This window comes from Orbicella franksi, chromosome 7 (genome assembly GCF_964199315.1).
Source record: "Orbicella franksi chromosome 7, jaOrbFran1.1, whole genome shotgun sequence".
Lineage (NCBI taxonomy): Eukaryota > Metazoa > Cnidaria > Anthozoa > Scleractinia > Merulinidae > Orbicella > Orbicella franksi.
The window spans coordinates 23,288,983-23,301,524 of record NC_138151.1 but is presented as its reverse complement, the minus strand read 5'-3'; the positions used below and the strand labels follow the sequence as shown (position 1 = coordinate 23,301,524).

Genomic DNA, 12,542 nt, shown 5'->3' with positions numbered 1-12,542 from the left:
AAGACATCCTGTGTGATAATATGAATCAATGGCAGGCATATCGCCGGCTACAAGTTTTGTTAAAAGCTTTCGGTCTGGTAGTTTTGTAGCGGCTGCTCTGACCTTGCTGTCAAGTGTAAGAGTTGCTGCTCTGCGAAGATTATCTCCAGTTTCATCACAAAAGAAACATGTTTGCAGAGATTCTTTTGCTACTTCTTTTGAGGGTATCCCTAGACTAGTGCGAGTTTTAACAGGACTCGGTGCTTCAGAACCTTCTACTAAGCTGTCCTCGAGTTTCCTCTTCTGAGTCCTCTGCAACTTAAGAGTGCTGCTTTTGTTAAAGCACGACTTGTGCCATTTTGCTTCATGACGTTTTAACGTTACTTCAATTCCGTTTCCCTCATGGAGGCTTGATAAAGAGGCTTCAATTGGCAATTCACCAATCTCACGAAATTGCTCTAGATTGTCTGCCAAACTTTTGTACCCCGAGCAGTACTTTTTCCTTGTACTATTTAAAGGACACACTAACTTCTCTTCTGTCTCTTGTTCACACAAAGCACAGAAATTCCAGTTCTTTTCTGTTCTTACCTGACCAGTTTCCATAATCCAATATCCAAAACACTGCAAGTTCTTGTTCGAAAGCTAATATCAACTAGGCGTACTTTTAAAATCAGCCAGGGGTACTTCTAATATCAACCAGGCGTACTTGCTGAGTGCTAACATCAGCCAAACAATACTGCACACATCAGGAAGCTCAGATTGGATGCAAATTGACACAATTACCCTTCTTAATAAAAACGTGGACTTTTCTGTTTGGTTTGGCATAAATTCAGAGTGTTGAAGCGAATAAATTTACTAAAAATAAGCCTGCAGTCCCAAACCGCTGACCGCATACTAAAGTTACCTAAATATAAACTTTGGGAGCAAGATCCAGCTGGGGTCTTGCTTTTATATTAATCTACATGTTAAAAGCTACATTTACTGAAAGTTTCATACTTGTATCACTAGTTGAACAATTCTGTGATTTTTTGTCCCTTATCCCCCGGACTACAAGTGGGATTGAAGGCTTCGTGCCTGCTACAATTATCCTCGAAATTAACTTAACCCAAAGTAAATGCCAAGCGTCTTGCGGAATTGCATCAATGAAGGCCGAAGAAATAACCTAGTTTATTGAAAGTTACCCCATTTACCTTTTTTCAGGAGGCTACTACTCCGACACTGCAGGCTTTGTGAGTGCAGGCTGCAGGAAATGTCCAAACGGTTCCTTTGTTGCATTTCATAAAGCACCTGGGACACAAGTACAAGATTGCAAGACCTGCCCTCTAGGTAAACCCCTTTTTCTAAACGGTTTAAACCTAGGAGTCATATAAGGTGGTGAGTGTAGTCCTGAGAAGGAATGTTTATGCTGACATTGTCTAAGGTTTTCCCAACTTGAGCCGGAAGAAGACATCATTACACGAGTCATCTAACGCAAGTCTCTGACCACTGAGCTTATTCAAGGGCACTGACCCAACCAGCCAAATCAAGCAAAAGCTGTAAAAAGGCATTATTAAGTTCCTTATGATGTTTGAAGCGTGTTTAAAATGATGTTTCCGTTTGCTAGACGAATTTAATCTGTTCGGATTCCTTAGCTGGAATTTTAATGGCCCGAAAATTTTAGGGAACAAAATTTTCCTTTGAGAAGTTGCTAGCAAAAGTAAACTTTCCACGAACTTTCTAGGAAACTGCTTGTTTTCCAAAAATGCTAGCTGACGTTTTTGACTGCCACAAACAGCAAATATGTCCCTTCCGAAAAAGATAGGGGCTATTATTTTCTTATTGTGAATCTTTTCAGCCATGTTTCAGTTACAACAATCTGAGTGCACTCTTTGATTGACGCCGATAACTTAAGGCGAACTACCCTCCACCGAACAGATATCGATCGAAACTTGTCGCCAGGTGCCCCTGCTGATTGTTCTCTGAATACACGATGCTGTTGATCGCCAGTGTTGTCATTGGATTTGTAGACAGTAAGTCATGATTGGCGCCCTTCGATCCGGCTTCTGTTAATCAAATGCGCGTGGATTCTTGGTTGATCAGAATTAGTCGGCTCTGTTTATAGTTTGTCTCTAATAATTAGTTTGTAGCGGCGAGGAAGTTGTTCGTAATTGCTGTCTAAACCAATAACATTATGACGTCTTTCACCAATAAGGTTGATAGTCAGAGAATGTATACCATAATAGAATGACAAATCTTTTGTCTTTAGCGATCACCACTTCAGTTTCGCACAGTACTTCAGACACCAGGTCCTGCTTTCCATTCGACAAGGAGAATTTCCAGATCTCATTTGCTCCCGTGAAAAAGCGCACATGTCCCACAGCGGTCAAACGCTCCACAATCTAGGCCACTGGCGAACACACATGTCGTTAATAAAACTGAAGGATAAAATTTTTTACATTCAAACTTTGGGCGCCACGAAAACGTGAATACCAGTACGACACCATAACATTTCATTGTTGATTATTGCCGTAAAATAGTTTAGAAAGAATCAGGTAAATGGCTGGAAATTTTGACTGCCATCCCTGGTACCAGTTTCTGAAACCAAGAGGCTGGAGTTTGAACGAGGCTTAGAGGCATAACGGTTGCGAATACGAAACGTTCACTAGACGTTTGAGGAGACAAACCAAAGTTAACACGTTTTTCTTATTCAATCATCCATAGGGACTGAGACGGACGTCTTCGCTGGATTACGTGCCTGCCGATGCTTGGAAGGCCACTATCGAAATCATATGTTTGGGAAATGCGAGAAATGTGGACTCGAATTAAAATGCCAAGACGAGTACGCAACTTTGAATCCTGGTTATTGGTGGAGATGGAGAAACAAGACAAGCAAAGATCGCTACAGACTTTATATAGCCAACCTCGTAGCACCATCGCCAGCATTAGGCCAGGATGATGTGCAATACCCGTTTGCATTACCAACCCCTTATCAGTGCCCAGAGAAAGAGTCTTGTGAGGGTGGCATAGATTCCACTTGTAAGGATGGTTACACAGGCCCGCTCTGTAGTGTATGCCAACAAGGGTACTATAAACAACTCCATAAGTGCACCAAATGTCCATCAAAGGCGTGGACGGCTGGACAGCTGGCAATCATCTTTGCTGTTTTCTTGGTGATCACCGCTTTTTGTGTGTGGACCAGCAAAAGGAAGAAACAGGAAAGAGAAGACCAGCCATCCGTTATAGACATGTTTTTATCCAAAATCAAGATCGCAATTGGCTTTTACCAAGTCACTTATGGTTGTTTGGAAGCCTTCTCGTACATAAAATGGCCCGAGTTCCTACAAGCCATAGGTTATTATTCAGGCGTACTCCAACTTAACGGTCTTCAGATGGCGCCTGTGCACTGCCTTTTTCCTAGCATGAAAGCAGATGCCTTTGCAAACTTGTTTGCAATAATGGCAATAAATGCTATTATTATTGTCATTTCAGGCGTAATTTATGCAGTGCGCAAAGCGATCATATTAAGACAAGGCACTCTGGAAGAGAAGTGGGATAAAATCGCACAGCTGAAAGAAGCCGTATGCAAGAATTTATTTTTTTGTTGTATGTCACCTACTTGAGCACGTGTTCCAAGACAGCTACTGTCCTGCCACTTGCCTGTAGGGAGCTTTGCCAAGACGTGAGAGAAGAGATCTGTGCGAAGTACGTAAAGTCAGACTATAGCATACGTTGTGATGATCACCGGTACAAAAAGCTGGTTATGGTGGCGTTCCTTTCCACGGTCTATGTACTTGCCCTTCCTATCACTGCATTCGTCACTCTTTGGAAGCAGCGAAGGACAATAATTGATACAGAAAACGGCGAGAAATCTGACAATCCAAGTTCTAACAGCGAAATTATCAAAGCGATGCATTTCCTCTACGAAAACTACAAGGCTTCCTCGTGGTATTGGGAATTAGTAGAGATGTCTCGTAAAGTCATCGTTACATCTGGGCTCATTCTTGTGGGACAAGAAAGCAGGTCCTACATTGGCTTGGCATGGGTCATCGCTGGCATGTATGGTGTCCTTTTCGCTTGGAATTGCCCAATAAAAGACGCGTTTGAAAATCAATTAATGACCACGTCCCTTGCTGTTACTGTTTTTAACCTGGGTGTTGGGGCTGTTAGCAAAATCCCTGCAGAGCAGCTTCCCTCTTCGACTGATTCCGACCTGGACACAGTGGCTCTCAACATCTTAGTTATTGGCGCAAATACATTGGTCATTGGTCTCCTTGCCTGTAAGATTTATTCATCTTTAAAGATATACAGTATACTTAAATGATCTAAACCGTTTCTCCAGATTCGCTTTTGTGCGCAACCAACCTACTAATCAATGGAACATTAATAAGTTTAATGGAACATTAATTAATGGTGCATGAAAAAAAATATCCAGAATGAAAGCTTGACATATGGCATAACAGGCAGGTGATTTCCAAACTTTTGGAGAAAGTCCAAAAGAAGTCGTAAATTTATCCATCAGAAGACTCGGAAGGATTCGGATGTCACAATCTCCCATCATACTGGAACTGTTAACGCACTGATCGCAATAAAAGTATCATTTTTGAAAAGTGCAGACTTAAATTCGATGAAATGAATAGTGATCCAACAATGCCAAAAAAGCATAAAATCCAATATTTTCAAAAATCAAAACAAAGAAAACAAGTTATTGTTTTCTTCAAGTTTAAAGGAATGATCTGGCATGGCACTTGTACCAGGCATGGTAGTCATGGTGATTTTTATGGTTTGGAGGTCAAATTAACACCAAAGACCGTCAAGTACCATTGCTCATGACTAAAGTGTGCCTAAAACACCAAAACAAATATATCAAGCTATTTTCTCGAAGGGGAAGCAGATCGTAACCTCTGTTTGGCTATTCCACAGCTCAAGAGTAAAACTTAGAAAAGTTGGCCCATTTTTTCAAGCTACAATCCGTTTCAATCCTTGGCATCCTTGGCCAAAAAGACTTATTTATAGTTTTGCTACATTGCGAAACAATTTTTAACAAAAGGGAACCATTATGTTTGGGTTTAGTTAACTTCCAATATCTTTTTCAGTATTTTAAAGCAATATTAAATCTTGTCACATGCTCCTTTAAAGGCATAAAATGTATCGTTAATCTTTTGTCTGTAATTTTTTTAGTCCAGTACGTTGCGCACATATATGGTTTTCTCCGAGAATGGCGCAAAAATCCTCAGTGGTCGTTTTCTTGCTGTCTGGCCTTAATTCTTCCTCTCATCAGTTTGCCTGGGGATATCAGTGGTTTAGCTGAAACAAACCTAACAAACAACCAGTTAGATACTGGAAAAATTGACCTGCCAACAGTCACAGCCGCTGTGCAGGACAGCGGGGCTGTTGATGTCACTCTTGAAGGAAACGAAGACGATGATGTGTCAACGAATACCAACGTCGACGGTAGTAGTAAGGAGCAGTTACAATCTAGGGAAAAAGAAAGACCCGTCAATGTCGCTCCGGTAAAAGTTAATGGGAAACTGGGAGCCATTCTAGGAAAAGGAAATTGTGGACACGATCTTGAAACGACGAAAACTCTGGACGGCAGTGTCTCTCAATCAAAAACTGTAGAAATTGAGGTAGTTGATGCCACAACGAAATATGGAAGGGTGGGCGTTTACAATCCAGTAGAGCTGAAGTCGAGCCATAAATACCCTGGCGCCAGGAAAATCTCGAAAAAGTGTCACCAAGGGACACAAACAGAGCTACTGACGTTTTCTCCCACACTGATCTGATGGTTTATGAGACAGTGATTGTGACGGAATTCTTAACCTTTGTGAGATCACTCTAATATACCCTAGGTTGTAAAATTTTGGTAGTTGTATATAATAAGCTGAAGTTAGTATATCCCATGTAAAGAAAACTCAAATACAATTTGGAATTCTTTAGGCTCGAAAGTTTTAGTTTGGTTACCGATCTCCAGATGAACCTGTTGGATACAGTGTAGATCACATTATCACAGAAGCGCCACCCGACTTTGATGGAAGTAGGGATTAGAAGTTATCATTGCTATACAGGATCTAGCGGCTCATGTGCTCTTGCTAACTATACTTGCCTTTTCTTCTCAAAGACCGTTAACGTCAATTTCTTTGTCGATAGGTTTCTCGTGATCTGCAAAGTAAAAATCATGCTGCAAAAGATGGGAGTTTCAAAGACAGTTACCATTCATAAAATATTTCTGCGATGTTAAGATTTTGGCAGTACTTAGTTTTCTTTTAGCCGAACCAGAGGCAACTTTTAAGAGGTGTCCTCCAATTTACCGATATTTATCAACTTCAATTTGTATCTATAAATTGTACGTGCTGTACAGAAGTGTAGTAGTAGTGTTAGTATTTCTTTAATGTGACATGAAGACATCAGAATTTTAATATCGATCTCAATCGCATTTATCATGTCCAAGTAGCTGTTAGACTTGCTACCACCCAAGAGAACGTTTCTCTAAAATTTGTGAAACGTTACAGAGCAAGTGAAGAAATTTAGGGACTTAAAGTATACACGAGTAATTTTGTAGATGTGAAAATTAAGCACGAATAAAAAAAGATAAAACATGTATCAAACGAGTCCTGTAACTAAATTAAGTCAAAACTATAAGTAAAATGCAGTTAAAAGTACAACAAGTCTCATGTGCCTCGCATAAACTACACTATAAGTTTTGAAGAAGTGCTTTTAATACTGCGAACATTTTCACTGTCAGTTCCTGGCTTAACGAACGGACTGGAGAACGGACTGGGAAAGCAATGGAGAAACGTTGTTGAAAGCCAAATTGCCTATCATAGCAATGTGTTTTGTGGTTGCGACAAAGCTTTTCGGTTATGAATATTTTGAACATTCTTAGCGGAAGGCGGGTTGTCAATTTTAGCGGCATCAGGGAATTCTAGTTGCGCGATCAATGCACCGATATGGCATCTATCGCGATTTCAGCAATTTCAATGTATCCCGTCTTTCAACCCACAACCACAAAGGAAACAAGCAACACACCGTCCACCATAAAAATAAGGTAAGGCTTTGACGATCTGGGCATTGTTTACAGAGCAGGATGAGCAATTTTTGCGTGTAAAAATGTAACACGTTGCTTAATCCGAGATCGTTTACAAATCGAGTGGAAACCGATGACCGTTTGAACTCAAGAATTCCACTAGCCGATACAGAAATGGTACATAGAAATTCCTGACTACAAAGACACTTGATCTAAAAACGCAAATCAAGTAACTGATCATTGGCTTTACAACATCCGAGCACTTGTTTTAAAAATGCTCAAAATCCATCAAATATTATAGGTCTAAATACATCGCGTGATTGAATATGCCCCAGCAAAAACTGCGGAATGTCCGGTATTGTAATCCATCAACAATTTTCGCTCGCACGCGATTGGTCTAAACGTATCACGTGACTGAATATTCCCCAACTAAAACTGGGGAATATCCGGTGATATTCCCCAAATGCCCATTGCGAAAACTATTTGAAAGATAATAAATACAATAGTCTCCATTTGGCTTTAAAAGTATGCTCGGATATTTTCCCTTGAACATTATCAGTTCCTCGAAGCTCACAGTTTTCCGAGAGCAAAGCTCGAGGAAAACTGTGAGCTGTGAGCATTATCTGTTCGCTTCTCGGAACAGATAATGTCCGCGGACAAATATCCGAGCATAATTTCGCACCAAATGGAGAATATTGTTTATATACAAACTCTCGCGCCCCAAGCTAAAATAAGCCACAGAATGATATTCAAGATGAAAACGAGGACGGGAAATACGTCGGTGTTGTTGTTCTTGTTGATGATGTTGATAACGATGATGATGGTGACGCTACTGGTGATGAGGGTGACGGTCTCGGGGACAGTGGTGGTAACGGTGATGGTAAAGGAGATGGTGATGTTGACGGTGATGGTGGTGGTGGTGACGGTGATGGTGATGGTAGCGGTGATGGTGGTGGTGGTGGTAACGGTGATGGTAAAGGAGATGGTGATGGTGACGATGATGGTGGTGGTGGTGGTGGTGGTGGTGGTGGTGGTAATGGTATTGGTGATAGTGGTGGTGATGGTGACGGTGATGGTGGTGGTGATGGTGGTGGCGATCACCACGACAGTGAAAATGACGACGAAAAGTTGGACAAGAAAAATGCTGTGGTGATGGTGACGGAGGTGATAACGGTGATGGCGAACGAGATAGTGATGGTGATGTATCGCGCTGAACTCGCGTTTCCCAGTCACAACCAAAAACATCCATGGATCAGTATCATGGATAAACAGCAGTATGATCGCTGACCAAGTTAAAGACAGGCATTAGTCAAAACACAATTATTATTTCTGTTTGATAGCTTCGTGCCTTCTTTATTTAAAGACTAATGAAAACAAAACCTTTTCTACAAGGAACAACGGAGAAGTCAAGAAAACAATGAAGGGGGTAACGAAACTATTGTTCTTTAGTCAGACTTAGGAAGTACCTCTTTCCTACCAAATAACGTACATAGTACTTTCTAACCTCCGAGTCTAACCTCTGGCAAGCATTTTGACGAAAAAGCAAGAAGTTGCTTAGCAGTACTTCTCGTATCTCAAGTTAAGAACGACGGTATGCGTGTTACCAGTGCATTGAATGCCCATGAGCGGAACTTCATTCCCTGAGATTGAAGTGTCTAAGAAACAGCTCATTTGCTTGACAGCAACTTTCCGTGGTATATTCTTACACTCATAACGTCTCACAGATACAAAGCTGGTCCCAGCCTATTGACACCGAGAACACCTCACGGTCAAGCCATCGCTCGTAGTTATTCTTAAACTCGCTACTTAACTCGATCTTTTCTCCCAGGACGCTCAACACGTCGTTATCTACTGGTAGATACTCGTCGTCTTCACAGTTATCGCCTAAGCGGTCTCCGTTCTAAATGCCATATCACCTGTTGTTGAAGCGGTCGACGCATGCGCGCAACGCGCATTCCTCTGCTTGGAAATCCCACGGGCGCGCGTCGAGATCTATTAAATTGATTAAAAACTTAGCTGAATGTGAATCTATGAAGTCATATATTTGAACTGCGGACTAAAGAATGAGCGTGTATGTGACCTCGCAGTTATTAATACTACTTGAGCAGTAGTGAAAATATAGCCTGCAAAAAAAATCAGGCTTGTGCGGCAGTCGAGCCCATTACCTCTGCGATACCGGACCAGTGCTCTAACAACAGTAATAAACTCGCAAAACTTAGAAGGGGCTCCATTACAGGCATTTTTCAATATGAGACATGAATTATAAAAATAAATTACCTTACTTACCCTGGCAGTATTCAAAGCACAAAGGCTAGTGTGGCCGACCGAATATAAGAAACAAATAATTCAAATAAACGTAGTAAACCTGGCAGTAGGAGAACCAGCTGGCATAGCCATTATCCGAGTTAAAAATACAAGAGAACTAGGACCTCTTTCATTTCACTATATTTATGTACAATGAGTACAAATAAAGGTTGTGTTGTTGTTGTTGTTGTTGCCGGCCCTAAAAAATCAAAATGGAACCACACCATTACCACAAACCGAAGAATGCAACTCCAACTGACGGCGCCCCGTTATTTTACTACCTCGTCCTAAGTAACGGCCTAACCGTTCTTACACGAGGCAAATCTCCAAGTTTTATTCTTAAGTGGGCTCTGTCATTCTCTGAAATATCTTGGACCTTTTTTGTGGTCAAAGTTGACAACGGAGGAACGTGGTATGGATAGTGTGAGTACTTTTAAACGTCGGATAAGGAAAAGAAACTTAACGTACTTAATTGAAGAAGGGGGCTGCAAGAACTGTTATTTATGAAATAGTTAATTTAGAAAGTATTCATAATCACGTAATCAGTGTATGTTTTTAAGTACGTTTGTAACTAGAGTTCTGTTTAGAATAAGTGTATGTTTTTAAACATGTTTTTAACTAGTGTTTTATTTAAAATAAGGGAATCAATTTTCACAAAATTCTAATGTTTTTTTTTCTTAATTTTTCTTTAATTAGTGTCACCAATTAGTGTGTAAAACGCTAGAACGACTGACACTTAAATAAAGTTTACTACTACTACTACTACTACATGGGGATTTTGCTGTTTTCCGTCCAAAACTACAAAGAAATGGTATTCAGTAATCATTTACTCGTGTCGAAACATTCCTTGAAATGTGGGAGAAAGATAGCAATCGATTTTTTGCAGGAAAAGTCATCCATAGTACATTTGTAGCCATGGCGTCAATATGACCTGCGAGAATTTAAAAATTTTAGGCTCCATCCTTTCCATCCGTAACAGAAGAAGACAGTATTTAGTCTCAGTACAGTAACACGGTCTTGAGTAAATAAACGGCTTCATTATGTTTGGGTTTTCCTTGATTGAAAGACATCTTTTAGCATTTTACAGGGGACCAAAATAGCAGGAGATAGCTTCTTTATATCCGTAGCCTCTAGCAACTCACTGTTACCATAGGTCCAGTCGTCGTTCAACCGATGTCGAAATTTCTGATAAATGGCCAGCATGGTCTTCATGTTGCTTTTCCTCCAGTTTCTCTTACCAAATATTTGGTCTGAGCTTTCAACAGCTGAAGGCGAATCAAAAAGTCACCGTGAGGTGAGCTAAAACATACAAAACAGCTTCAGACAGGACCAGTTCAGTCGCTTTAACTTCAATCTGGTGAACAACGAGGCAGGGCTTCGAATCACTTTAGTCAGCACAGTTCTAACCATGTTAGCCTGCGTGGCAAGCGTTTCCGTGGGGTTTGGAAGCAAAGAAAGACCGAGGAACGGGATTTTCGGTGTTTTACCTGCTCGGAAATGGGGCGAGGGCCAAGGTAATTGTACCTTTTGAATCTATGGATGAAATCTTAAGTGTGGCCATTCAAATGAAAGCTGATGAGCAGTACTTTCCAGTGGTACTGTACTTGAACTGCTGTGCAAGGTGGTTCTAACTATTGAGTCAGTGGATGAAATCCTATAGTGAGGCCATTCACACATGAAAGCCACAGAGCAGGACTTTCCTGTGGTACTGTTTATTATGCGGTACAAGATGGTTCCAATAGACAATTTTACGGTTGTCTGCTTAGTGACCTGGCCTCTGAATGGCATCGAGGCTGAAGGTGACCTTGTTTTGATATAGACCTCACTGGTTTTGTTGTGTAAATCAGCTTGTTCTTATGCTAACTAGTTGGCATTTAAATAAGAAAAGCAGAGAGGTCTGTACCAAAGTCAGGTCACCTTCAGCCTCGCCTGCATCCATGGGCCAGGTAACTAAGCACAGAGCTGTAAAATGGCCTTTTGGTATCTTTGGATGAAATCCTGAAGTGTGATCATTCAAATGAATGCTGCTGGGCAGTACTTTCCTGTGGTGCTGTTTATTAGGCTGTACATGGTGGTTCTAATTTTTGAGTATGTGGAGAAAATCCTAAAGTGTGACATTCAAGCGAAAGCTATTGAGGGGTACTTAACTCTAGTACTCTTCATTTTGCGGTTAAAGGCTGAATGTAGGCGAGACCTTTTCAAAGCGAGCGGACATTATATGGAATAAAAGGAAAACTCAAAACTGAACCAGACCTACCATTGTTAGCGAATGTTTCCATTTGGTAAGTTTCTGCAGGATACGCACAAGGTGTACAAGAAAACAATTTTCTCTAGCAACAAGCCTCTTGGTCCGCATTTTCCTGCCAATCAAAGGTAGGTAGGTAGGCAGGTAGGTAGGCAGGTAAGTAGGTAGACGGAAGGGCACAAATGTAGGTAACCAACCAAATTACCGTAACACATGGGCCACATTTCTCTAAGCAGGCATGTGTTCTCAGTTTCCACCCCACCGCCAGCATTTAAATTAACCGGTCATTCGTTGATGTTGCCTGATGAGTGTGGTCACTTGTTGACCATACGAAACAGGTCTGTAGCAATAAAACGATGAATCACTCCTGAAGTCCTGAACTACATTTAATGAATATATATATATATATACATATATAAAATATGGGGTCACCAGCTTTGTTTTTAAGATAGATGCAATTGATGGTAAAAAGTGGGTCACGTTTGTTGCTATGCAACAGGACAGCGCAACCTTAATTTATGACTTGAACACAACGAAAGGCACAGTGGAGAGTTACCTTAAAAAAATAGCACAGCCATTCAAAACAGTACCGTTCTAAGCCTGAAAAGTCGCACCTAGTTCTATGAGTCTCAAAAACAACAGAAAACTGTTTTGAGCCACCTTAAGAGTGAAGATTATTGTACGAACACTGCACAATCATCACAATGCTTTTTCACTACACTAAACTAGTGAAACAATCTCAGATAGTGCAAAGTGCAATTTACGGCTCTGATACAATAGTCACACAGGTAGTCACTAAATTAAATAATACGTGGAAGCAGCAAATGTGAAAATTTTACTGATGAGATACAGATTGAAACACAGGATGGTGCCAAGTGTAGAAAGTCCCACGCTTAACTCACGATCAGTTTTGATTTTGACCGAAATGTGCTGAAAGAAGAACACTAAAAAAGCAGTGTTACTGGCGGATTGTTCATATGTGCAACATGTCACGCAGTTTTGAACCGCAAG

At 40.8% G+C, this 12,542-nt stretch overlaps 2 protein-coding genes and 1 long non-coding RNA gene across 8 annotated transcripts in view; 1 reads left to right on the top strand and 2 right to left on the bottom strand.

Moving 5' to 3' along the window:
• The window catches only part of LOC145492682 (uncharacterized), a 12,855-nt gene extending 9,603 nt beyond the window's left edge, over nt 1-3,252 (top strand). The window contains exon 5 of the mRNA XM_081472092.1: nt 1,180-3,252. Within this exon, the coding sequence (XP_081328218.1) occupies nt 1,180-1,349 (170 nt within the window). The 3' untranslated portion in view covers nt 1,350-3,252. The remainder of the gene's footprint in view (nt 1-1,179) is intronic.
• The window catches only part of LOC145492241 (uncharacterized), a 629,788-nt gene that overhangs the window by 378,446 nt on the left and 238,800 nt on the right, over nt 1-12,542 (bottom strand). The gene's annotated exons all lie outside the window — the stretch shown is intronic.
• Nucleotides 8,479-11,787, bottom strand: LOC145492533 (uncharacterized). Of its 2 annotated transcripts, XR_014050004.1 has the most exons (3): nt 11,544-11,741; nt 10,429-10,551; nt 8,479-9,485 (listed from the first exon to the last, which is right to left on the bottom strand). It is a non-coding gene; the product is annotated as an uncharacterized LOC145492533 (long non-coding RNA). The 2 variants fall into 2 exon arrangements; XR_014050003.1 differs by lacking the exon at nt 8,479-9,485 and having other exon boundaries at nt 10,250-10,551; nt 11,544-11,787.